Consider the following 27,221-nt stretch of genomic DNA (forward strand, 5'->3'; position numbering starts at 1 on the left):
GCCTGTAAACATATGAAAATGGCTCAAAATAGAATTTAGTTGGTGGGGGGAGTAGAACTGGTAATACTCACAGTGTCAAGGTTTCATTGCATAGTCCCTGAAAAGCATTCGCAGGGATTGATGTCATGTAAGGGTTGTCTGTAATTTCACTGCAAGAGAGAGGGACAAAAACACTTAATGAAACAATGCTTTCCTCCTGGAGCAGGGGTCTTGCTGCACATATGCACTTAAATAAATAACAGGACACAATATAGCTCAATCTTATTTCTTTTTTATTTCTTTTTATTATTATACTTTAGGTTTTAGGGTACATGTGCACAATGTGCAGGTTTGTTACATATGTATCCATGTGCCATGTGCAAGAAATCTTATTTCTTTTTAAGTTTCACTGACCCTTCTTAACCACTAGTGGCTCAGAGGTCTGGTGAGGTGGTGAGAGCTGTCCTAGATGACATGCACCTGGAGCCCAAGTGTGGGGTAAGCGAGGGAGCTTTAGGTGTGAGTGGAGGTCCCTGACTTAACCCTCATCGAGGGAGGCAGATGGATTTCAGAGGCTTCTCTGAATCTGCAACACTTTTTCCACAACAACTAGAGTTTTCTACACGCATGGAGGTTTAAGAAGGTCAGAATAAAAGGATTAAAGGATTTCACTTAATGAGTATTTCTAAAATGTCCTGCACTTGCCAAACTTCGCCAAGCTCCTGGAGAACCTTCCTACGCCATTCTAGTTTCTGGAAGATTGCTTACATTTTGAACTAAGCTCTTTTGCAACAAAGAAGTATGATCAATTTTTTTTTTTCTAGCAAAACCCCAAGAGTTTGAAGCTTATCATTCTACCTTTTGCTGACTCTTTAATGCAACTCAACTTGTGATTCTCTCTGCCCTATGTCCTTTCATTCCTATACAATTAGTAAGACAACTGACCCATGTCACCAGCTTTGAAAAAGGGCACATGGCTGCCAATCAAAGGTCTCAGGCAGTAATTTGAGTACCACTCATGACTGTTCCTTGAGACACTGCTCAGATAAAATCACTTGAGGTTTCTATTCCTCAGTTCCCTCATTCATAAATGGAAAAGCAATAACTTTGCTTTACACCTTATAAGGTGGCTGAGAGGAGCAAATGTCATGTGTGGGAAAGTATTTAGAAAACTATTAAAACTCTATGAAAAATAAGGTTATCACAGTTATCATCAAATATTCCTTCTATTCAACCATTCCCATTGGCAAAGAAACATTGCATAATTTCTTCCATTTAAGAACAAAAACACACAAACAAAATCTTTTCTCCTGACTCAGTATCTTCCAATTACTGAGCTATTTTCTGCTCCTTTTAATAGTAAAACTTCTCAAAAGAGTTAATTATGGTAACTCTTTTCTAATTCTCTCTACCCAAATCTCTCTTGAGCCCACTCCAACCAGCACTCCACTGGAACTCTTCTTGGCAGAGTCGCCAACAACCCACATTGCTAAAGCCAGTGGTTATTTCTCAGTCCTTGCCTTGCTTCATGCCAGTGTAGTCACAGCTGATCACTGCTTACTTCTTGAAACAATTGCTTTACTTAGCTTCAACCAACTCCCATGACTGTATTCTAGTTCTTGTCAGTGACAAACAAAATATTGTCAAACATGGCGTGTGTGCATACTTACAGTATAAAGAATATATCAGTGGAATAAACTTTGGTCAGGTCAGGGAACATTTTAAGTCCAGTGTTGAAAATGCCACTAAATTAATGAAAAAAAGAGTAAAAAAAAGCATATAATTTAGGTAAAAAAAAATCAACACATAGGAAGGAAAATAATGTAATAGCTGAAAGCATGAGTTCTGAAGACAGCTTGCGGTCAAACTCCCAACACCTTCACTAAATATCTGAGTAACTATGGGCAAGTAGCTGATGGTTGGAAGAGATGATATTCCCTCAAGGCACAATAATTTAATCCAGTCCACCGGTGTCAATACATCTGCTCAGTTTCGAATACTCTGGAGATTGTTTTAACCAAGTGGAATTACTAGAAATATAAATTCAGTTTTCGTGTGTGTGTGTGTGTATGTTGTGATTTTCTTGTGTAATTGGAAAAAATTATGTGTGTGTTAGTGAAGGGCTAAGAAGAGGATGGGACAGGAAGATATGATGACTTTAAGCCAGCTGCCTCTTTCAAGCTCTACATTATATTGTGCTGTTATTTTGCCAAAACTAGCTTTCCTACAGCAGTGACCTGAGAGTACCATTATAACAGTACCATTTAACAAAATATGTCCAGAGAGCCGGGCACGGTGGCTCATGCCTATAATCCCAACACTTTGGGAGGCTGAGGTGGGTGGATCACTTGAATTCAGGAATTCAAGACTAGCCTGACCAACATGGCGAAACCCTGTCTCTACTAAAAATACAAAAATTAGCTGCCTGTGTTGGCGTGTGCCTGTAATCCCAGCTACTTGGGAGGCTGAGGCATGAGAATCACTTGAACCTGGGAGGTGGAGTTTGCAGTGAGCGGAGATCACGCCACTGCACTCCAGCCTGGGTGACAGAGCGAGACTCTGTCTCAGGAAAAGAAAGTGTCCAGAAAAGGAAGGAAACCAATCAAAGACAATGTCTTTACCTTCTGAAGTTTATATCATCTACAGAAAAATGTTAAGATTAAAAGACATGCAGAAAACACCATGAATACAAGAATTCTCAGGCTCCTGATGCCTCCCAGATTTAGTTGTTTTAACATTTGTTGCAGCTACTTGAATGTAATTAGAATTTTTTTTTGAGAATTTGGCATGGCATAGAGTGAGATCTAGACACGACTCAGTAAAGCTTTAGAGAAAGTCTTCTGGTAGAAAAACTATATCCGTTGATACACCTTCTGAGGCAAATTCAGACTTGACTCCTTCTAGAGAAGAAGGCATAGGATTTGAAGAGGCAGCAGGAGCCAGAAGTCTCAAAATGAGCAAATGGGAGGGACATTCCAGATAACAGAGGAGAGAGGTGAGATTCCATAAGGTATATTTGAAATACAGTAAACAAACTAGTTCAATTGCAGTAGGTGCTCATGAAGAATAGTAGGAGGGAAAAAGGTCCAAGAGTCAAGTGGGGTCCATATACTTAGATCAAGATCTTTCTATTCTTCAAAAATCTCAAACAAGTCCCTTAAAACCATCCTGTGGGTCTTCTTTCTGATGTCTTCTCTAATTACCTGAACCCCCAAACACTGTATATGTCTCTCCTTTGTCACTTTCCATTATTCTTCTGTAGGAGAGGCACTTTTCAATTTCATACACATCTCCTCAACTAGATTGCAGGCAAGGACAATGTCTTAGAAACCTGTATGTTCCCCACAGAGCATATAGTGGGGGATCATCACATCAAAGGGTTATTATATTATTTGAAACTCAGAGTCCATAAGAAGAGCGATTGTCTGGTCCCATACGTTTTCATGGCTTTCCAGACATCCTTTCATCTTCATATCCCATCAGTGTCTTCTATTCCCCTGGCATCTCTCACACCCACCTCTTCAATATACAACTATTGGCTGGGCACGGTGGCTCATGCCTGCAGTCCCAGCACTTTGGGAGGCTGAGGCGGGTGGATCATCTGAGGTTGGGAGTTCGAGACCAGCCTGGCCAACATGGTGAAACCCCATCTCTACTAAAAATACAAAAATTAGCTGGGCGTGCTGGTGCACACCTGTAATCCCAGCTACTCGGGAGGCTGAGGCAGGAGAATCGCTTGAATGCAGGAAGTGGCAGTGGCAGTGAGCCAAGATCGCACCACTGCACTCCAGCCTGGGCAATAGAGCAAGACTCCATCTCAAAAAAAAAAAAAAAAAAGCAACTATTTTTAGTTCCCCAAAGAAGCTGTGTGGTTCCCTACCTTTGTGTCTTTATCATGCTATTCCATCTAATCTCTCCCCATTCTTGTTCAAGATACCCTCTATTCATCCTTAAGGGCTTATCTCATAAAATATCTATGATTACATAAGTTTGTTTTGAAGGTCTGGATGAAGATGAACTGAAATGTTAATAGTGCTTATTTTGGGGTATTAGGATTAAGTTTTTTTAAAAAATTCTTCTTCATACTCTTTGTTTTCTAATTTTTATAATGCATGCAAGTAGGAAAAAGGACTCTTCCACCTGGTATCCAGGGGGCCTGAGGTCATACAGACGCATCCACCGAACACATTTTTACTGAGCACCTACTCTTTACTAGGCAGTAAAGATTCAACAGAGAAAAAAAATGCTGTGGTCCCTGGATTCATGGAGCTTATGGTCAGTTCATAAGGTGTTTTCAAAGCAAAGCAGTGAGTGCTGGACACTTGAGTACTGGAGTGGGAGGTTGAAACTGTTGTCCCTTCTGTTTTCCCTCCACTCCCCACAAAAATGTGTTTTACTCTTTGTGGGTTTTTTTCCTGTGTAACAGCCACTCTAATAATATTGTTGTGATACCCATTTTCAAACAAAATTGACCAACTGGCTCTCAGAATTTTGTTTTGTTTTGTTCTGAAATACTACATTTAAGGACCACATATACATGATAGCATTTTCTCTCTCCTGTTTCTTGGAGCAGGTCTCTGGTCCCAGCACTATGTGCTGACTTTTGAATAGGTTTTTAAAAATATGGACCATTTCACCCAATACCTTGCCCTGACCCAGGCTATACACCATTAAAATGAACCTGGACCGCATCATCCTAGGGAGATTCCTGGGAGACAACAGCATTAAATCTGACCCCCTCCCCCCAGAAAAGTAGGATGGGAGAGGATTTAATACTTACAGGAACTTTAGGAGGGGGAGCTCTTTGAGGGCATCAGGGTCTATGTAAGTTAAGTTCCTGGTATTCCGAATTTCTCTGTATAAGTTACAAGGAACACAGTCACTATAATACATCCGTATCTGTTCTTATCAAAGACAAAACAACATAAATCAGTTTTAACAAATGTTCATGAGAAAAATATGCATTTATGCCACAGGGTACCACAGGGACTGTAGCTGCCAGGGGTCCCATCAACAACAAACTACTCCTGTCTCCTCACGGGGACCCAATGGCTGGTCAGCTCTTTTGCGTCGTTGGCTTGGTTTCCGTCCATTTTAATTTATGGGCTACATTTTTCTTAATTGTAGTATCAGAATTTTTTTTTCTTTTAGATTTAGAGAAAAAAGAAAAATCCCTCCAATGATTTGGTGAGGAGTTGAAGGCAAATATCTTTATTATTTATAAGTATTCTGGCCAAGACAATGAGTGTTGGAGTGGGAGGTTGAGGGAATTTTATGATGAACGACAGCACAGCAAGATGGACAGTAAGGCTCTGTCATTGCCATACCAGATGTACAGAAGTGGTAAGTCTTCACAGTTTACTTGGGTTTATTTTGTCATGTCAGCAATTGAAGACTCTTCTGCATGTATAGTGCAATATCGTGTGTCAGTAACTTATATACTTAGGCTTATATAAATGCTGATCAAGAATGCACAGTTAGCATTAGAGAAATAAGTAACTGCTAGAAATGAACTCTCACTGGTTAAATTAAACATATTCAACATAGTTTGATTGGCTAAAAGAGTTTAAGGCATTCCTTATGCTTACATGAAAAGTATATAAGAACCCAGTAAACCTTTAGCATTTCTCCTTAGGAGTGGCACCTAAAAGAACCAGCATCTAGTCATCGGTGGTACCAATCAGAAAGCTTAGAATGCGACCTCTGTAATTTTTAAAGTTTTATTGAAAAAGAATTTACATTCCATAAACTTCAAACATTGTATGTAGGCATACAGTTCAATGATTTTTAGTAACATTACATAATTTTGAAACCATCATCACAGGTTAGAACATTTCTATCAATGATAAAAGTAACCATAGGCCCATTTGCAGTTTGTCTCCACTTGCTCCTTTATGCCTAGAAACCACTGATTAGTTTTCTATCTTTATAAATTTGCCTTATCTGGACATTTCATATAAATGGAATCATATAACAGGTAGTATTTTGTGTCTGCCTTCTTTCATTTAGCATAATGTCTGTGAGGTTTATCTAGTTGTAACATGAATTGGTAGTTCACTCCTTTTTATTTCCGAATAGCCAGATGGACTTGAGATAGAGTCTTGGCTCTGCCACTTCTGATTATATGACCTTGGACAAGTTTCTTGGCCTCTTTGAGCCATAGTTTTCCTGTCTGTAAAATAGGAACAATTAACAATACCTCTTTTGTGGGGCTCTTGTGAAGATTAAATAATATTCATGAGGGATTTTATGTTTGGCCTTCACATATTTAGGGCTCTATAAATAATGCTTTTATCATTGTTAATTTCATAAGTACAATGAAAGCTAGAAGAGACATCAGGGACTTGGGACTGGAGATGTTGCGACATTCTTGCAAAATTAGAAAAAACTCTCTGGTTTTTTCAACTAGGTATTTCAACTAAGGACACTGAATATGAAACAGATCTTGGAAAAGAGGATGCAGTTAACTCTGAGAACAGAAATCACCTACCCCTCTCCTCCCTAAACACACAGCTTACTGTCTATAATAATATACCCTTACTGGTCCATTGTCCTCATTAACATAACTACTATTCCAGGAGACTCTTGCCCACGCAAATTGCTTTATTGTTCATTACAGAGAGTTTTTGAAACACAGAACCATCAATGCTTCAACAGAAAGCATCAACAGTTTATACCCCAAGATCTTAGAACTCCTCACTTCCAAATCCTCACTATGTTAATCCTAAACTATTATGCCATGATTTTTACCTAAACAAGACCCTGCATGGAAAGACCCTCCTTATACAATCTTTCATTTTTTATCCTGGCTTTAAAATGCAAAGCCCATATCCTTGAATTCCCTGTCTTGGGAAAAGTGTGACACTTGGCCACCCTACTCCAAAATCTCATAATTTTCCCACCTTGCCCCTCTAGAGACAATCAATCTCTGTTGAGGTCATTCTCTCTTTCCAGGGTGAGCAATAAACTCCTTGCCAGAGCTTTCCATTGGGGGAGGAGGGTTTGAACTTCTGCCAGAGACAAACAGATGTAAACTAGATGCAGGAGTTTGGAAATTAAGCGGAGTTTGCAGTCTGGAAAATTGCTCCACAAGAGACCGTCTTTGAACAAGTAGTCTTGAGTGAGTGGTCTAAGAGAACGTCACAGTGAAAGAAAATGCAGCCCACCTGGGTCAGCTGAAAAGGTAGAGAATAAAAGGGAAATGAAATGCAGCTGCTAGTAACTGTTGATTAAATGAGGCTGGCAACTTACATGGAGGCTGGAAGAGGAGAAATGTGGGAGAGGCAGCAAGGAGAGAGAAGGAAACATGAAAGAGGAGAAGATTTCTGGAAGAGAATGTAAGAGCTACAAAGGAGAAAGATGAATGAGAGACCCCACAAGAAAACAGCAGGGAAAAGAAGCTGCTTTCTGAGGTAAGGCAACAGCTCACCACTTGCTCACAAGTGACTTTTGAAAAGTATCTCCTGAAGCAGAGAGGGGGTGGAGTGGTCGTAGACTGCCGGTAGTTTAGCTAAATGGAGAAAGATAACAGCTGAGTGCGGTGGCGCATGACTGTAAGCACTTTGGGAGGCCGAGGCAGGTGGAGTTGAGTTTAGGAGTTCAAGACCAGCTGGGCAACATGGCGAAACCCTGTTTCTACTAAAAATGCAAAAATTAGCCGGGCATGGTGGCTTATGTCTGTAATTCCAGCTATTTGGGAGACCAAGACACGAGAATCGCTTGAACGCAGGAGGCAGAGGTTGCAGTGAGCTGAGATTTTGCCCCTGCACTCCATCCTGGGTGAAAAAGCAAGACTCTGTCTCAATCAATCAATCAATCAATCATTAAATAGAGAGGTAACATAAGAAGCAAATGCAGCTAGTAAAACCTTTTCAAAGATAGGAAGAAAGGAAGGGCAAAAGTGAGTACAAAAGAACATCTAATCAGAGAAGGGTGAAAGAGGCATTCAAATTTGAATGTCTTCAAGCATGCCTGTGAGGGTGAATTTGAATCACACCATTTTGAGTTAAGCGATTATGGCCTGAGTGTGCAGGAGGCTAGCTATGCTGCCAGAAAGCTGGAGACATTGGAAGAAAGAAAAGCTGTTTGTAATACAGCACACTAGGAATGGAGATGCCCTCCAGAGCTGAAGATGGCTGTGCCTCCAGCAACCTGAGGCCCTGAGTGACTGCCTGAAGGTGGCTGCTCTGCGCTCCCACTCATCCGTCCAGTACTGTCCCATGAGCAAGCAGTAAACCTCACTCATTAGGGCTGTTAAATGTCTGTGCCTCCAGCAACCTGAGGCCCTGAGTGACTGCCTGAAGGTGGCTGCTCTGCGCTCCCACTCATCGATCCAGTACTGTCCCATGAGCAAGCAGTAAACCTCACTCATTAGGGCTGTTACATGTCTGTATTTTTGTCTATTTCTTATAGTAATTCATCTACCCAAACTAATAAGCATAAATAAAATTCCAAAAATATAGAGTACTCTGTTCACAGTGGTCACGTCTAGTAGATAGGTTTTAAAAGAAGGAATGTGGAATTTTCACTTTTTATTTTATCTCAGTCAAAAAAAAGTAATAAAGAGGATGCAAAAAATCTCAAACTTTAAAAACAAAAAAGTAAAGCTTTATATATTCTCTATAAAAAATAACTTTAAAATATGTGCCAGATACGCTGCTTAAGTATGCTGTTTTATGGAACGAGGCTCTTTTTCTTTGTTGGGGAAATATACAAGGCTCTTAAAGCGTATTGATTAGAAAAATTCAGCTTTGGAAGATGATATGGTCTGGCTCTGTGTCCCCACCCAAATCTCATCTTGAATTGTAATCCAGGTTGTAATCCCTATGTGTTGGGAGAGGGACCTAAATCTCATCTTGAATTGTAATCCAAATTGTAATCCCCACGTGTTGGGGGAGGGACCTCGTGGAAGGTGATTACATCACAGGGTGCTTCCCCCATGCTGTTCTCGTGATAGTGAGTGAGTTCTCATGAGATCTGCTGGTTTTATAAGGGGCTCTACCCCACTTTGCTCTGCATGTCTCTTCCCTGTTGCCATGTGAGAAAGAACCTGTTTGCTTCCCCTTCTGTCATTATTGTAAGTTTCCTGAGGCCTCCCCAGCCATGCAGAACCGTGAGTCAATTAAACCTCTTTCCTTTATAAATTACCCAGTCTCAGGTATTTCTTCATAACAGCATGAATACAAACTAATACAGAAGATTAAAGGGTGAAAAGAAACAGTCTACTTTTTTTTTCACCTGAGGGAGGGTGTGAATTTCCTCCTAGTGAGGGAACAACATAACTGACTCATGTGATGCAGGTAAGGATCATCCTCATTTTGCAGACAAAACTATGGAGACATGTTTTGAAAGGGCAAGTGAATAATCTCCTGTTACACACTTAGAGGCAACACTGGGCCTTTATCTAGGACTTACGACTTCAAATACAGCCTCTTTTTTTTTTTTTTTAAATGAGGTTTCAAGGAGATCATCCGGCAAAACTAAAAATATATGTAAATATTCATTATCTAATTCTCCTTCATTAGATTTCAAATAAAATAAACATTTAGATGAAAAGTGTAACATTGCTGTCCAATGGCAGTTTTCACAAATCAACAGATCAATAATTCGGCATGCAGTTAGGTTCACTTAATCACATGTCTACATTCTGGGTTTTTTTTCTTCCTCTAAGAAACATTTATTAATTCTCAATAAAAGCCTAGCACAGGACAATTGGCTTTCCCGTTACAACTAGCATTGCAGCAGGCACTCAGTCCCTGAGTCCACACCTCAAAGAGTATATCGGAAATCAGCAGGATGAGAGAAGAGAGTTCTCAGGCAAGGGAATGGGGAACAGAAGAAGGGGAAAAGAAGACTTGAAGTCTTCTGTTAAGGAAGACTTTTTTTTTTCCAACCACTAATTTCCTTCCATTTTCCTAGTGTCCCCCTTCCTACCTCAATTATTCAACAGGCATTGGATTGTGGCATTTCACTGTGCTCCTCACCCTTGGAGATATTTCCCCACACCCTAAACTGCCCCAGTTAATGAGTAAGAAGCACGCCAAGCCCGGAAACAATTTGAGGGCAATCAAAAAGCTGACTTTGCATTTCATCTGCAAAATTAGATGGGGCCAAGGGAGATGGGAACACTTCAGACCAGCATAAACCAAGGAGACTCAGTTAGACTCAGATGTCAGAAGAGAAGCTGCCACAGCCAATTTATTGTTACCCAAAACAATAAACTGAACAAGAATATTAGCCAAAAGCCTAACTCTCCACCAGTCCCCTTCTTTTTAACTCTTGTTTCAATTTGATTTTCAATTTTTTTTCCGTTTACTTTTAAGTGCCTATGTTGTGGGATCAGGAGGACCAGAGAGAGAGCTTGGGGTATATACAAGAGGATATCTTTATTATTGACTGCACTCGGATTTAGCAGACTCAACGTCCAAAGACTGGGCCTAGAACAAAGACAGCACTTGACTTTTATACACATTTCACAAAAGTGGGTGGGCTAGCTTGAAGCAAGCTTACAGTGGTGTGAAAGCAGGGATACAGAGGCAGGACAAACTCAGGATTGCACATGACCATTGCCAAGCAACTTAGACGTTCATTATTTAGGTTTTGCACTAAAGAGCCTTGCACTGGTTTATCTTATAACCTTCACTATGGTGCCCAGGCAGCTGTAGTTCAGGCCTACTCAGGCTTCTTATGACTTTTGTTGTACTTCTTAGATAAAACAGAATACTTGAAGTCACTAGTGACAGAAAACAGGAATCTATAAACTTATTCCATAAAACAAAGGAAAATTTGTTTTTCTTCTCCCTATGTTGAGGAAGTGCTGGGAGGGTCTCCAGAGCACATTAGATAGTATTATCAAGACTTTTCCTGGGTCTGGGCTGTGCCTATTGCTGCCTCTGGGACAAGTCAGCCTAATATAGGAAAGCTTATTTCTCTTTCTTTTTAATTTTATTTTTCTTTAATTTCCCGCCTCACCTATAGTTCAAAAAAATGGAAGGCAGTCACTTTGATTTTGACTAGGTTTGCTCACTCAAGTGGGTAGAGTGGGAAGAGATTAATTAGAATATAAGTGAATAATTACTGGACATCTATTAGGTGCACTTTACTGCATACTCTGGGTGGTATAAGGAAATAGATACTATTTATTTTAAAAATAAGATGTGTATATATTGCCCAGGCCATCATTTTGTTACTATAAATTTTTTAAGTGCTATACAATCCCTAGGTGAAAACTGAGACTAATAAATAGGTAAATTAATTTTAAGGTAACATTTAGGACAGGGTTCTATCACATAATACATTACTGATGTATCTTGACATCAAGTATTAATTTCAAGTTTAATGCATATTGATCTTTTTTTTTTTTTTGAGACGGAGTCTCGCTCTGTCGTCCAGGCTGGAGTGAAGTGGTGTGATCTTGGCTCACTGCAAGCTCTGCCTCCTGGGTTCACCCCATTCTCCTGCCTCAGCCTCCCGAATAGCTGGGACTACAGGCGCCTGCCACCACACCCAGCTAACTTTTTTGAATTTTTAGTAGAGACAGGGTTTCACCGTATTAGCCAGGATGGTCTCGATCTCCTGACCTCATGATCTGCCCGCCTAGGCCTCCCAAAGTGTTGGGATTACAGGCGTGAGCCACCGTGCCCGACCTGCATATTGATCTTTAAAAAGTTAATTTCATCTGACTACAGAGGTAATACATATTTATTGTAAAAAACTTTGAAACACATTCATACAAAAAGGAAATGAACTTTCGGACAGCTGACCATCCTCCTGGAGGGTGGTGTGCCAAGGGAGGGGGTAGAAGCTCTGCGCCCCTCCCCCATACTTCACCCTATGCAATCTTCATCTCTATCTTTTGTAATATTCTTTATAATAAGCTGGTAAATGTAAAAAAAACTCCCACCATTTGATAATACAGAGAAAAACTATTTTTTTCTGTTAAGTATATATATATATATATATATATATATATACATATATATATATATATATATATACATATATATATATATATATATATACATATATATATATACACACACACATATATTTTAAATAACATAATGACAAAAGCTTTTCTTATGTGATTAAATTGTCTATAGCAACAGATTTTCTCTTTACAAGTCGGGGTCATGCTGTGCTGCCAAGGCTGGCGTGCAGTGGCTATTCACAGGCAGGGTCACAGTGCACTACAGCCTCAAATCCCTGACCTCAACCAATCCTCCCACCTCAGTCTCCGAGTAGCTGGGACTAAAGGTTTGTGCCTCTGTGCCTGGCTTAGTATTTCATATTTGACCATTCTCTTAGCTAAGCATGTAAGTCCTTTCCAAATTCTCTCTAATATAAATAATTAACTCCGAAACAAATGGCTTTTTACATTAACTTTTTTTCACTACTCTATTTTCTTAGGGAAAATTTATAGAAATGGAATTACTGGGTCAAAAGTTAAAAGTCTGTCAAAGCTCTTGCTATAGATTAGACCTTAGTTTCTAAAGCCCTGATTGTTAGACTAGCACCTACTTTTCATATTAATCTATAATATGAAAGTTCACAGAATAAATTATTTCCTACATTATCGAGGATTTTCAATGAGAGAAGTCTTAATCTTTGATAATTATTAATGAATTATTATTAACATTCCATATGTAACTGGAGGAAAGAAATAATCTATAACCAAAAGGCAATATTCATGATTTGATGTATCTTTTAATTTGTTGAGAAATTAAAAAATAAGAGATATCAAGGAGATTTTATAAGTATTCAGATTTTTAAAGCAGATTGAGGAAACTTTAAATTTATCAGCATATTTTTCCACTAAAAATAGAACATTATAGAAGTGATTCTCTAAATTGCCTGGCAGGTGCATACAGCTACTTTCACGATTATTTAAGGATTGGTGCTAAAGCTGGTGATTTTGAAACCTCTGATGAATCCACTTGATTCAACTTAGTGGCTCAGCAAAATAAAGTCTTATTATACTATAAGGCATAAATCACACATTTCATCTATCCCAGTTGTAAACTTTTTAACTAATTTTTGGTTTAAAAAGCTCACATAGGCCAGGCTCAGTGGCTCACACCTGTAATCCCAGAACTTTGGGAGGCCTAGGCGGGAGGATCATGAGGTCAGGAGATTGAGACCATCCTGGCTAACATGGTGAAACGCCATCTCTACTAAAAATACAAAAAATTAGCCGGGCATTGTGACACAAGACTGTAGTCCTAGCTACTTGGGAGGCTGAGGCAGGAGAATCCCTTGAACCACCAGGAGGCAGAGGTTGCAGTGAGCTGAGATCGCACCACTGCACTCCAGCCTGGGCGACAGAGCAAGACTCTGTCTCAAAAACAAACAAACAAACCCACAGACTCACATAAAAGTAAACACATTCTTCTGAGGGCAACATTTCTTTTTCTTTGCTTTTTTTTTTTTTTTCTTTTGAGATAGGGGTCTCATTCTGTTGCCCAGGCTGGAGTGTAGTAAAATGATCATGGCTCACTACAGCCTCGACCTTGTAGGCTCAAGTGATCCTCCTGCCTCAACTTCCTGAGCAGCTGGGACTATAGGCAAGTGCCATTGTGCCCAGCTAATTTTTAAAAATATTTTACATAGAGATGATGTCTCACTCTGCTGCCCAGGCTGGTCTCAAACTCCTGGGCTCAAGCCATCTTTCCACCTCAGTCTCCCAAAATGCTGGGATTATAGGTGTGGGCCACCAAGCCTGGCCAGCATTTTCTTTAATTATTGCAGATATTTTAATTAAAGAGATTTTATGGCATTGCAGTAGTTTTGGAGGAAGACACTTTTGGGTTCAAATTCTCACTTTGAAATGTCTTAGCTAAGAAAACTTTGGCAAGAGCTCTGCAAGGTATGTATTACCATCTTCATTTGACATAGCAGAAACTAAGGCTTGGTAAAAACTAGTGAGATAGTGTGTGTGAAGTACTTTTAGTGGAGTGCTGGCCCACAAAAGGCATTCAGAACTTGGTCACTATTCTTACTAGGAGTAACAACAGCAGCAATCTATATTTCTTATAGAGAAAGTACAATAGAAAATGGAAGTGTCTAGTGTTTCATCATTTTGCAGATATAAAGCTTTATTACATGCATACTTTTCGGTCCAAACAGTATCCTAGCTGAAGTTACAACCCAGGAGAAATGATTTGTATCCACTTAGGATCCTGAATAACTCAGGGAGAACCTACCATTCTTGTATTTTTTTCTTACAAATCCTCAATGCCTTTACCCATTGTTAACTGATACATAATTGCTACTTCCTCTGGCTACCTATTGTTGCATAACAAATTACCCTAGATTAAGTGGTTAAAATAACATTTTATCCTAGCTCACAATTTTGTGGATCAGGATGCCAGGCAGTGCTAAGCTGGGTGATTCTTCTGCTCTATGTAGCCTCCACCAGGATCACTGGGTGTTATTCAGCTGGTGTCTGGAACAATTTGGAGGGTCCAAAAGGGTGTGCTTACATGCCTGGCTTTTTGATGGGAATTGCTAGAAGGTTGGGCTCAGCTAGGCTCTTCTCCATCCCAGGATCTCAGGATCTTCCCACATGGTCTCTCCATCAGTGCAGTTGGACATCTTACATGGTTGTTCAGGGTTCCAAGAATATAAATTGAAAGCTGCCAGTTCTTTTAAAGACTGGGACTAGAACTGGCATTGTATCACTTCTAACATACTCTATTGAAATAGTAGACAAAAATGTCCAAATTTAAACAAAACCAGCAACCCATAAATCCACAAAGTTCAGCAAACCTTAAGCAGATTAAATATAAAAAAACTCACCTAGGCATATTATGGCTAAACAGTTGAAAAGTAAAGACATAGAAAAAGTTTTACAAGTAACCAGAGGGGACAAAACACATTACCTACAGGAGAATAATAACATGAATATGACCACTCATCAGCAAAAAAGAAGGCCAGAAGACATTGAAGGATATTTTCAAAAGGATAAAACAAAAATGGCTTTGCTACAATTCTATACTCAGCAAAAGTGTTTTTCAAATATTAAGGTAAAATATATTTTCAGTAAATGAAACCTCAGAAAGTTTGCTGCCAGTAGAACCACACTGAAATACTAAAAGTTTTTTGGGCTAAAGGGAAATAATTGGACCTACAGAAGGGCATGGACACTGGAAATATTAAATATGTTGAGTGTACATAAATGACTATTTTTTTCTTTACTCAAATTATGTAAAAGTTAATTGAATCTTTAAAGTTAACATAATAATGTATTATGAGGTTTATAATATATATAGGAATAAAATATATGACAACGATAGCATGAAAGATAGAAGAAGGTAAATGGAATTTTAATTTCAAAAGGTTCTTACATGATATGTGGTGTAATATAATATTATTTCTAAGTAGACTGTGATAAGTTAAGGATGCATGTCATAATTTCTTGAGTAATCACAAAAAATTTGCAAAGGACTGAAAAGCCAATGGAATACAATACTAATAAACAAAAGCAAAAACAACTAGATTAATCCAAAAGAAGACAAAGGAGAAATACAGGAGGAAAGAACAGAGAAGACAAAGCAAATAGGAAAATGGTAGACTGAAATCCAACCATATCAATAATTACAATAAATGTCATGGATTAAACACTCCAATTAAAAGGCTGAGATTTTCAGGCTGGATATAAAAACAAGATCCAATTCTGTGATGTTTACATGAAATGCATTTTAAATATAAAGATGTAGTTATTGAATCTCAGTTGTTTTGGCTGTAAAATGATAGTAACTACTTTAGAGAATTGTTGTGAGGATTAAATGAGTACATATGTGTTGAGCAATTAGTGTAGTGCTTGGGATATGGTAAATGCTCAATTAAGGTTGGCTAAACATATATGTGTGCATAAGTGTGTGTACACACATATACTAAACATTCTGTCAATCAGATTTTTCATTAATTCAGACTAGCCTACTCTTCCAATTCATTATTTTTAAAAGGCATGTTCAGAATACATTGTTTCATTTTTTGTTTTAGTTTGATTTCCTCACAGCTTGGTGTAGGTGAATGGCACACAAAGCATCCTGCCTTATGAAGACTTATTATTATCAAACATCTGCATTGTTATAATAAATTTTAGTAAGTTCTAAACCAAAAAACATCCGAGGATAGATTCAAATGGGGATCTAACTTAGATGCAAAAGTGGGCTGAAGGGTATGTGTCTCTGTGTAGGTCATAATTAGGCTGAAAAAATAATCAGTAGAGTTAACTAGGCAAAGAGAGAGAGAGAGAGAGAGAGAAATAAATTTCTAGGCAGAGGCAAAAGCATGTGAATACCCTGAGGTGAGAAAGATCTTGGACTGTTCAAAAAAACCAAAGAACACAGGTGTGCAGGAGTGAAGCATGATGAGAATACAGAGGTGGGCAGGAACCCAGCTGAACTTGTGGGCCTGGCTGTTTATGTTAAGATATTTGGATTTTATTCAAGAAAAATCATTCTGGCTGCTGTGAAGATACTGAATTAGAGGAAATCAATTGGAAATACCAGTTAAGATATAAAATTATTATAGTTCAAACAAGAGATGATGGTGGCTTAAATAAGGGTGGTGGCAGTGGAGAGAAAGAGGATACATTTTCTGTGTATTAGGGTAGCAGAATCAACAGGACATGGTGAAGGAGTAGAAGTGGGTGATGAGGAAAGAAGGTATAGTGATACCTCTCAGGTATCTGGGATTTGCATCAGGGTGAAGGAAGTTGCCATTTATTGGCTCAACATACACAGGAGTAGTAGATTTCAGGAGGACAATCAAGATTTCAGTTTTGGATATAAAATGTGAGATATGTGTAATACGTCTTGGAAGACAGGTCAAGTAGACCAATAGGTATATACCAACACGAAGAAGGAGGGCCTGAACTAGATATATAAATTTGGGAATTGTTAGACAAGATCACATAGCAGGAGAAGGTAGAGTGAAAAGAGAAGACGACACAGGATTGGGCCATGTGAAAGCCCAATAATTATAAGTGGGGAAGGGGAAGCAGCCAGCAAAAGATCATAGGAAAGACTGACCAGCATGGTAGGAGTCCAGCCAGGATTGTGGTATCACAGAGGCCAAGGGAAGAGGGTACGAATAAGAACAGAATGATCTACTATTTTGAATCTTGCATATAGCCTTTTAAGATGCAGTGGTCACAGGTTTAACTGTGTTAAACATACTGTATTTATTGAACGAATAGCTTTTTGATTTTGGAATGACAGTTCTAGGTCACAGACCCAATGTCAGTACCGTTAAGATGAAAATGTTAGATAAATTTAACAGTTTAATTGAGCAAAGAATAATTCATGAATTGGGCAGCCCCCTAACCAGAATAGGTTCAGAGAGACTCTGGTGCTGCTGTGTGATAGAGAATTTCTGGAGCTGGGGGGGATGGAAAGAAGGTGATATACAGAAAACAGAAGTAAGGTATAGAAGCAGCTGGATTGATTATAGCTCAGCATTTGCCTTATTTGAACACTGTTTGAACAATTGGTCACCTGTGACTGGCTGAAACTCGGTGATTGGTAAAAAAGTTAAGTTATGGTCTGTGGTCTGTTCACATATCCAGTTAGGTTATAGTTCACTGCATACAGAGAGGCCTTTAGGCCAAATTTACAAGGAGGAAGCTTTAGGCTAAAGAGTGCTTATGTTCTAATACTCTAATTCATATCACAGAACAAAATCTAAACATGAATTGGGAAGCCATCTCAGAGGATGTATATAGAGCTCTGTAAGACTGGACAGGTACTAGCAGGAATAATTAAAAGTGGCAATGGTAAACTAACTGCTCAGCTTTCTATTTACCAAATCACATGACCAAAAAAAGTCAGTTTTGAAGGGCAGCTTAGAAAGAAAACACACTTATGAAATGGAATAACATTGTTATTTTACTGCTGATGTAGTCCTCATTGGAGCTTTCCAATAAATGCTGGCAATATGCATTGGCATTTGAAATGTGTATTCATAAGTTTAGTATCTACATATCTATCCTGCAGCAAATCCAACACAATAAAGAGCTCTCTTTCCTAAACAAATCAGAGGGCTTTAATTCTATACTGAGGAATCCCAGGAAAGTTTGGTTGATGGTACTTATGTGGTGTATAAATTAAAGAAATCATTCTATATTGATACTCAGTTTCATGCCTTATACCCACAAAACCATTCTCAATTCCTCAAGCAAAGATGAGTGATCTTTCAGCTCTATTTTTCTCATGCAAGTTATAATGCTTTGTATATAGTCGCTGCTTAATAAATGATTATAAAACAAATATATTAAACATTTGGGTGGCATGCATGCAAAAATCTTCACTAATCTTTTCTGCTGACCAAAACCATTTGCAGACAATAATGTCCGATACATATTAGAAACATTTGAAAAATATAAGGTGCATTATCCTTTAAATTTTTAAGATATTAGACTCTTAGTATCTGAAGTATATAAGCAAATTGTCTTTTAATAATTTATTTTTAAACTCATTCTCTTTTTAATTACTGTATTTAATAATTTCCTTTGGTTTAGGAAGTTAACACTTTTGCTCAGAGTAGAGAACTGAATATTAGTTAAAAAAACTTATAAATAACAACCGGAATCTTTGTGAGAAAAAAGATCATAATACAAACAAAACGACTGCTTTTAAGATCAATAGGGTTTATATAGGACTTCACTAAAAATTAATTGCTTTTATTTTTGGTGAGGGGGCAAAGAAACAAAATGGTTTGATAAATGGATATCACATTTGGAGTCAGAAGATTTGGTTTTCAATTTTGAAGACTGTTGTTGTCTTTACTGTACTGGATTCTCAGCCTTCCTGGGCCTCAGTGTTATTTTACTTTCTTTGGTTTTAATGTACTGCTCTATTATATAAACTTCTTATGAAGGATACATAAATGATTTATTTTTAGCCTTCTTTTCTAATATATGTTGTCTTAAGGCTATATGTTTTCTTCTAAGCATGACTGACTACATCCCACAGGTTTTGATATGTCATATTTTTAGTATCATTTAGTTAAAATTATTTTCTAATGTTTATTATGATTTCTTCCTTAATCCTATGGTTAATTAGAAGTCAGAGTTATTTAGAAGTTAGGTTATTTACTAGTTAGAGAACATGCTGATTTTAATTTTTTTTGTAATCTATTGAGCCTTGCTTTTATGTCCCCACATGTGGTCAATTTTAGTAAATGTTCCATGTGTCCTTGAAAAGAATATATACTCTGCAGTTGTTGGATACAATATTTTTTATAAGTCAATATGACCAAGTTTGTAAATTATGTTCAAATCTTTTAATTAACTTTTTATCAGTATATTTACTATTTTGGTATGCTTGTTCTATCAATTATTGATAAAACTATATTACAATAAGCTCTCACTATGATTGCCAATTATTGTTTATCTTTTCAGTTCTACCAACTTCTGCTTTATATGGTTTGAAGCTATGCTCTTATAGACATTAAAATTAGAATCACTATATCTTATATAGTAATTCCTTTAATCATTATGAAGTGTCCCTTGGAGTAAGACTTTATGCTTTATATGTATGTATATTTACATCAGTTTTCTTTTAGTTACTGTGTGCATTTTATATATTTTTATCTTTTCACTTTCAGCCTTTCTATATAATGTTTAAAATGTCTCTTGTAAGCAGCATACAAGGAGTATTAAAAATTCACCAATCAATCTTTATATTTTACTTAGAGTATTTAGTCCTTTTACATTTAATGCAGTTAATGTAAATGCTGATTATTTGGAGTTAAATCTACTATTTATTCCAGAAACTCTCTATTTCTTCCAATTTCTTGCTTTTTTGTATTAATCAATTAATTTATTCCATTCCCCACTACTATTAGCCTGTTAGTTATCCAGTCTTCTACAAGCATTTTAGTAGCTGCCCTGTAGTTAAAACATTTATTTATGATTTATAAAAGTTTAATTTCAGATTTATAAAAGTTTAATTTCAGTTAGTACTTTTACCACTTCTCAGATAATTCAAAGACCTTTAGAACATTTTAACATTGTTTATAATGTCCTATACTTTTTTTAAAAAGCTACTGCATATTTTAATTCTATGCATACAAGCAGTTCTACTTTGCATGGCTCCAATACACATGAAGTTCAGTTACCATGATTTAATCAAATGTAAATAATAACTGTCCTCAACACATCCCTCAAGATTCAGTTACCATAGTATGTTAACTATTAATCGTTGAATAAAGTACAAACTTTGTTGCTAGCTCTTCAGTCCACAAATCACTATGTAAATAACAGATGCACATTATAATAGGTGACCAACTACGTCGCTCCTTTCAAAGTCATTGATGGTTGCTCACTGGGCATCTCTTGCTCAGTTCATTCACAAACAATAAAGCATGTCATTGTGTTTTCTATGTGTTTCCCAGCAATCACCTCATATGACATTTCCTAAAAATGGCTAATTGAAAGAGTGAATTTACCAATAAAGATGAAAATGAAGCCAAGAAATGAAATGTAATGTTACCGAAAGGAAAATTCAAACAAAATGTAAATGGAGATATAGAATAAATCACTGGCATGAAAATGTTGATACCACCATCATCTGAGACTTTATTTATTTATTTATTTTAGAGACCAGGTCTTGCTCTGTCATCCAAGCTGGAGTGCAGTGGTGTGATCATAGCTCACTGCAGCCTTGAATGCCTGGGCTCAATTAATCCTCTCACCTCAGCCTCCCATGTAGCTGGGACCACAGGTTTACACTACCATGCTCAGCTAATTTTTTTTTTTTTGGTAGAGACAGGATCTCATTATGTTGTCCAGGCTGGCTGAGAAACTCTAGATATTAACCAGAGAAACTTAGTGGTGGGAGAAAAATGGATGCAAAGGATGAAGATGTCCCAAAAGAAACAATGATGGTAAAAAAATTTTACATTAAAGAAACACTTGAAAATATTTTATAATATTTAAAAAGCAAAGGATAAAATGATGAAAGCTAATCTAGACTTAGAAAGAAGTGTGACAATTTGCCAGGGTATTGAAACGATATTCTCTTGTAACTTATATAATAAAGATAAAAGGTCAAGCACTGTCTAAGCTACTCTTGATAAGCTTTTACAAAGCAATAAAGCATTTTACTTCAAAGTGTTTCTAATGTTGACACTTACAGTATGTGAAATATTAGTTTTATTTTTTCCTTTCCATTTATAACTGACAGAAATTTTAATGTTTTCATAAAAGCTTTTAGAAGTCACAACACAATTTTTCTTATTATTAAGACTGCTTAATACAGTTTCAGTCTGCACAATTTTATGATCCCACACTATCATGCAGAGCAAAGAACAGTATTTTAAATCCCCTAAGACATTATTTCATTTTGTGCAGTCAGGGTTCATTTATATTTACCCATATATTGACCTTTTCTGTTGCTTTTCATTTCTTCCTGCCCAGGAATGTGTTAGCATGTGGAATCGCTTTCCTTTTGTCTTAGTAATTCCCATTAGTAGCTCCTTTAATATGAACCTAATGGTAATAAATTCTCTCAATTTTTGTTTGCTTGAAGTATCTATCTTTTTCTAATTTTAAATAATCTTTTGGTTGGGTTGGCAGATATTTGCTGTTTTACTGTTCTCAAATATCTTTCCATTGTTTAATAAGTTCCATGATTTCTGTTGGAAAGTCAGCTGTCAGTCTTGTTACATCCTTGAAAGTATTATTTATTATTTTCTTGCTGCTTTTTTTTTTTTTTTTTGAGACGGAATCTCACTCTATTGCCCAGGCTGGAGTGTAGTGGCACGATCTCAGCTCACTGCAACCTCTGCCTCCTGGGTTCAAGCGATTCTCCTGCCTCAGCCTCCCAAGTAGCTGGGATTACAGGGACACACCAACATGCCCAGCAAATTTTTGTATTTTTAGTAGAGACGAGGTTTCACCATGTTGGCCAGGATGGTCTCAATCTCCTGACCTCGTGATCCACCCGCCTCAGCCTCCCAAAATGCTGGGATTACAGGCATGAGCCACCGTGCCCAGCCTTGCTGGCTTTTATAATTTTCTTTTTGTCTTTGGTTTTTAGCAATTTTACTATGATGTGCCTTGATGTAGCTTTCTTCATATTTATCCTTTTGGGGTTTGCAGTACTTCTAACATAAGTGACTTGATGTCTCTTAAGAGTTTTGGAAAGTTTCTTTCAAATATTTCTTTTCTCATTCTTTCTCTCTTTTCTTGGGATCTAATCATAGGTATGCTAAACTTTTTATTGTGCTATATATTTCTTATTTTCTCTTTCTCTCCATGCTTCAGACTGATTATAGTCTTCTGATTTATCTTCCAGATTACTAATCCTCCTTTGAGCTATGTCCAATCTCTTGTTAAACTCATGTATTTAGATTTTTTATTGACTTTTTAGATTCTAGAGTTTACAACTGATCCTTCTTATCATTTTCAGTTTTATTTTGAAATTCTCTCTTGTCATTTACATTTTTGAACATGCTAGTTATTTTAAAGTCTGTGTCTGATAACCAATATTTGAATTTCCTATGGATCATTTTCTGTTGTCTATTTTCTTCTCTTGATTTTTTTGCCCCACAAACTTTTGAGTTATTTTTTATTGATTCAAAGCTAGGCTTTAGTCTTTGCAAGGGCTGATCTATTCACAGTTTTCCTATACTTCTAGGATGAAGCTCTTTAGTGATCTCAAACAAATTCCTGGATTGTTTACTAGGAACAATCCTTCTTAGCAAGCCCTGAACTCAAATTTTTATTTTCCTAGCCCTAATAGATGCCTAAACCTCTGTTCAGCTTCTTAGCCCTTAAGCTTTTGCCTACAATTCAGGAAATACCTCAAGGGGAAAATAACCAAATGATGTTTTTGGGATTTGCTTATTGCCCATTGAGTTCTTACTGTCTTCATAACACTCTGATACTTTCAAACATTTTTAAAAAAATTCAGCTCCTTAAGTTATTCTCAGACTAATCGTTGATCTGATGTAAGGTAGCCTACCATACTTGGAAGCAGTATCTTGGACCTCAGTATTCTTGAAAGCATCTTAATGTAGTGGATAGGGAAGAATTTTTAAGTCATACATTTATGGTATAAAGATCGTGGCCCTATCCCATAGTAACTGTGTGACCAAGGAAAACATATTTAGCCTCTCTGCATTTACGTTTTTCTTACATAAATAATGGAAATAATTGTATCTACTTCACAGGGTTGTTTTAAGAGTTAAATAATAACCAAACAAATAATATTCATACAATGTTTAATGTCATGTTAGGATATACTAAGTATTTATAGATAAGTATTTTTGTTTCTTCATCAAGAAAATAGAGTTAATGGACACAGGAAGGGGAACATCACACTCCGGGGACTGTTGTGGGGTGGGGGGAGTGGGGAGGGACAGCATTAGGAGATACATCTAATGCTAAATGACGAGTTAAAGGGTGCAGCACACCAACATGGCACATGGACACATATGTAACAAACCTGCATATTGTGCACATGTACTCTAAAACTTAAAGTGTAACAATAATAATAAAAAAAACAAAAAAGATATTAAACAAGAGTTTTCAATATAAACTTGGATTGATATTTATTATTTTATTCAACAAATATTGTAAATGTATAATAATTTTCTAAATTACATTTATGTTCTGAGTACTAGTCCTCCAAGAAGTGCAAATTTTTGAGAAAAATGTAAACAGATATATTTATACAAGGAAAAAGACATATTTCTTGATAAGATAAGAAACAAATTGTCTTTTCTGTTAGTAAAAACATTGGTATGTGAGAATAACTTTAATTTGTAAAACAAAGTGAAATACTAAAAAGCAGATAAATCATTCTGTTGCTTTCACAAATATAAACTATAATTACTGTTAATGGGCCCTGTGGCCCTGAATAAAGTAGATGGAATGAAACATATTAAGGATTATTTTGAGCTCTGGAAAATTACTATACATGTGAGATAGCTTCAGAGTTTTACTTTCACTGTAATGAAATTTTGCAATTTGAATAATAAAACTATCAATTAGTATTAAAAAAAGAAAATAGAGTTAATGATTAGTAATACATAGCTGCTTAAAATAATGCAGCATGATTATTTATGTAACACTTTTTATAGATTGTAATCTACTAGAGAAATAGAAAAATTATTCTATTTTTGACTGGTATATTGACTGATTTTCATTTGCTAGATATTATATAATTCAATATTTATGATAAACATGAAGTTGCAGCTCTTATTACACTTATTTTGCAAATGAGACTAGGAAAGATTATGTGACTTGTCCAAGGGTAGATAATGAGTAGGCAGAGATGCCGGTGTTCAAATCCAACTCTGACCAACTCTAGAACTAGGGTTATTAAATTCCCTACTGTTCTAATCTCACTAAGCAACTCTTCTCTTTCCGAATTAAGGAAAATGTGTGAGCTTTGTAGAATCTTGCACAGACCATAGAATCAAGTAGTTACTCAGTAAATACTTACTGTCTCACTGACATTCACATCAATAAAATATGCTGACACAGTAGTAATAGAACAGATAGTGGTTCAAGAACAGAACTTCTAATGTTGTCTTTAACTTCCAACCATGGAATTGAGGTGTAATGAAGATGAATTAACATAAACTGAGAATGAGAACAGGTTAATAATTTAATCATAAACAGAAGTTTTGACTCACAATCTAGAAACCGGCTCTCATTGCCATCTGGAGCCCCAAGATTATCAGTCAAGAGTGGTTGTGGCTTAGGTCTATGCTGCACTTTTCCTTGTACTTACATGTGAGTCACTTTACTCAAATTGTGGAAGGAGTGTGATTCCAGCTGCTGCAGAGTCACATCTATAGATATGTAGCTGAATGTCAGAAAAATATAAGACAAAATAGAAAGTTAGTAGGGTTGTAAACTTCAAACATACTATTTTTGACATAACTTTTTGTTATGCGCTTCCCAGATCATGCAACACGTACAACCCTCATGGATTCTGCCAAATTATGTTAAAATTACTACTTCTTTTTTCAGATCTTGTGATACCTGAATTCCTCCTGTATATTAACTCCTATTTATCTGAAGTTATCATTTAACTGTCACTTCCTTCAGAAACTTTCCCCAAACTCCCTGATTAAAATTTCCCATATGTATATTTAGGGATATATATGGTGTCACCCTGTGGAATGTTCCACTGGAAAATCACAGTTTTCTCTTCATCTTCTTTGAAACTATGTGTCTAATTCCGTGTTACTAGACATTCCGTTAAAAATGCTTCTTATTTTCACTCTGGTATTCTTTTCTGATGCTTGCTTTTTCTTTTTTTAGCTATTTTGAGGAACTCTTCCATTTTAAAGGAACTCTTCTATTTCCTTTAAAATACACAGATGTCTAAGACCTGGTCTAGGATAATTAAATCAGAGTTTATGAAGGATGAGTCAAGTACTTTTATTTTTCAAAAGCTTCTTAGCTGATTCTAATGTGTAGGCAATGTTGAGAACCACTGAACTATAGTTTGAATTGAATCTGCCATACATATGTATATATGGTGTATATATAGGGATTATATATAGCGATATATCACTATCTATATATATATATATAAAACTATAAACTCCTTTCACTAATTATCACAGTGCAAATTTCCAGTTCTTTGGGTGATATTTATGTTGTCTCACTAGACTGTAAGTTCTCTGAAATGCAGAACTGTGTCTGTTTTTGGCCACTGAATCTTGAGTGCCTTTCAGAGTGCTTGGCATGTTGTTGACTCTTATTAAACAACTGAATGAATAGAAGAGTTTCTCAAAATAGCAAAAAAAAATGAGCATCAGGAAAGAACACTAGAGTCAATAAGAAACATTTTTAATGGAATGTCTAATAACATGGAATTAGACATGTAGTTTCAAAGATGAAGAGAAAACCGCAATTCTCTAGTGGAACATTCCACAGGGTGACTACATACTCCCTTAAGACTTCTCTTCATGATTTTAAATGAAGCTGAAAATTCAGGTTCCGTCTTAAACTTTGTAAGCAAAAAGTAATTCAAATAAAAGCTTCAAGTACTGAAAAAGGAAAACAGAGAAATTCCTAAATACAACTTGTGAAGAACATATAAGGAATATTTCAAATAGTTTCCTCAAATTCCATCTTGTAATGAGAATGACTAATGCGGCCAAATTCAGTGACCACTTTCTATTGAGAGGTATTTCTATGACATTTGGGAAAATGAACAATTGACAGATGGTTTCCAGCCATAGCCATGGCAGAGATTCTCAACCCTGGACATGCAATTAAACCACCTGAAGGGCTTTAAAATACGCAGATGTCCAAGATCCGGTCTAGGATAATTAAATCAGAGTTTATGAGGGTTGAGTCAAGTACTTTTATTTTTCAAAAGCTTCTTGGCTGATTCTAATGTGTAGGCAATGTTGAGAACCACTGACCTATAGTTTGAATTGAATCTGCCAGTAAAATATCCTCATCGATGCAATGTTTACAAGAGGAGTGCTGATTGTTCCATTCTGAGTTTTTATCTTGGTTATTACGAGTATTCTAATGGCTCTGTGCTTTCTATTTTGAATTACCCATTCTCTAAATAATTATCCTTTGATTTACCCAGTCTCTTAACCCTTTGCCTCTTGCAGATAATAACATTACATAAATTTTCTTGACACAAATATATTTCTAACATAAAGGAAACAATGGAACAGATTGAAAGGAACTAATTTACCGTGTAGAGACTGTGGGGATTTATCATGGATGAAGCTGAGCCAGCTAGCAGAGCAAGATTCATTTTTCAAGGCTGCCAACTTGCTTCCCTAAGCATCTTTTCCATTGCTCCAAATCTTCTACTGAATTTCTTAGTTAAGAAGTATGAGTCTTTCTCAAGGTTCCAGAAGGATAGTCACTCGGCCCATATTATCAAATGGAAGTTCCAGTTTCTCCAACCTAATGACACCTTTTTGGAGGGCTGTGATAGCTTGGTTGTGAAGACAACTGGCAGGAATCATTTATTCAGGGGGATAAAAATTGTGATTCCCTGCTTACTTATCCCATTTTTATAACTAGGAAAAATCAGATCCTACTTCCTCTTTGCATTTAAACATCGTATAATCATTACAGTCACCATATGACTTATCATTCAAACTGGGATAGTTTTGTGAGTTAAAGCAAGGTGCCATTAACAATTATGCCAGAATACCAAGGGGGAATTTGAACCATCTCAGACAAACCTAGCATCATCCTATTGATCTATTTCTTCTCCCCAAGATATATCAAATCTTTA

General features: G+C 36.7%; 2 protein-coding genes across 3 annotated transcripts in view; one reads left to right on the forward strand and one right to left on the reverse strand.

Moving 5' to 3' along the window:
• CEP128 (centrosomal protein 128) overlaps positions 1 to 27,221 on the forward strand; it is a 636,715-nt gene that overhangs the window by 57,641 nt on the left and 551,853 nt on the right. The gene's annotated exons all lie outside the window — the stretch shown is intronic.
• TSHR (thyroid stimulating hormone receptor) overlaps positions 1 to 27,221 on the reverse strand; it is a 168,020-nt gene that overhangs the window by 47,235 nt on the left and 93,564 nt on the right. Inside the window, exons 4-7 of the mRNA XM_055288570.2 lie at positions 24,729 to 24,803; positions 4,760 to 4,834; positions 1,650 to 1,724; positions 72 to 149 (exon numbers count right to left, since the gene is read on the reverse strand). Coding sequence (XP_055144545.1) covers positions 72 to 149; positions 1,650 to 1,724; positions 4,760 to 4,834; positions 24,729 to 24,803 — 303 coding nt within the window. The remainder of the gene's footprint in view (positions 1 to 71; positions 150 to 1,649; positions 1,725 to 4,759; positions 4,835 to 24,728; positions 24,804 to 27,221) is intronic.

Source organism: Symphalangus syndactylus, chromosome 8 (genome assembly GCF_028878055.3).
Source record: "Symphalangus syndactylus isolate Jambi chromosome 8, NHGRI_mSymSyn1-v2.1_pri, whole genome shotgun sequence".
Taxonomy (NCBI): domain Eukaryota; kingdom Metazoa; phylum Chordata; class Mammalia; order Primates; family Hylobatidae; genus Symphalangus; species Symphalangus syndactylus.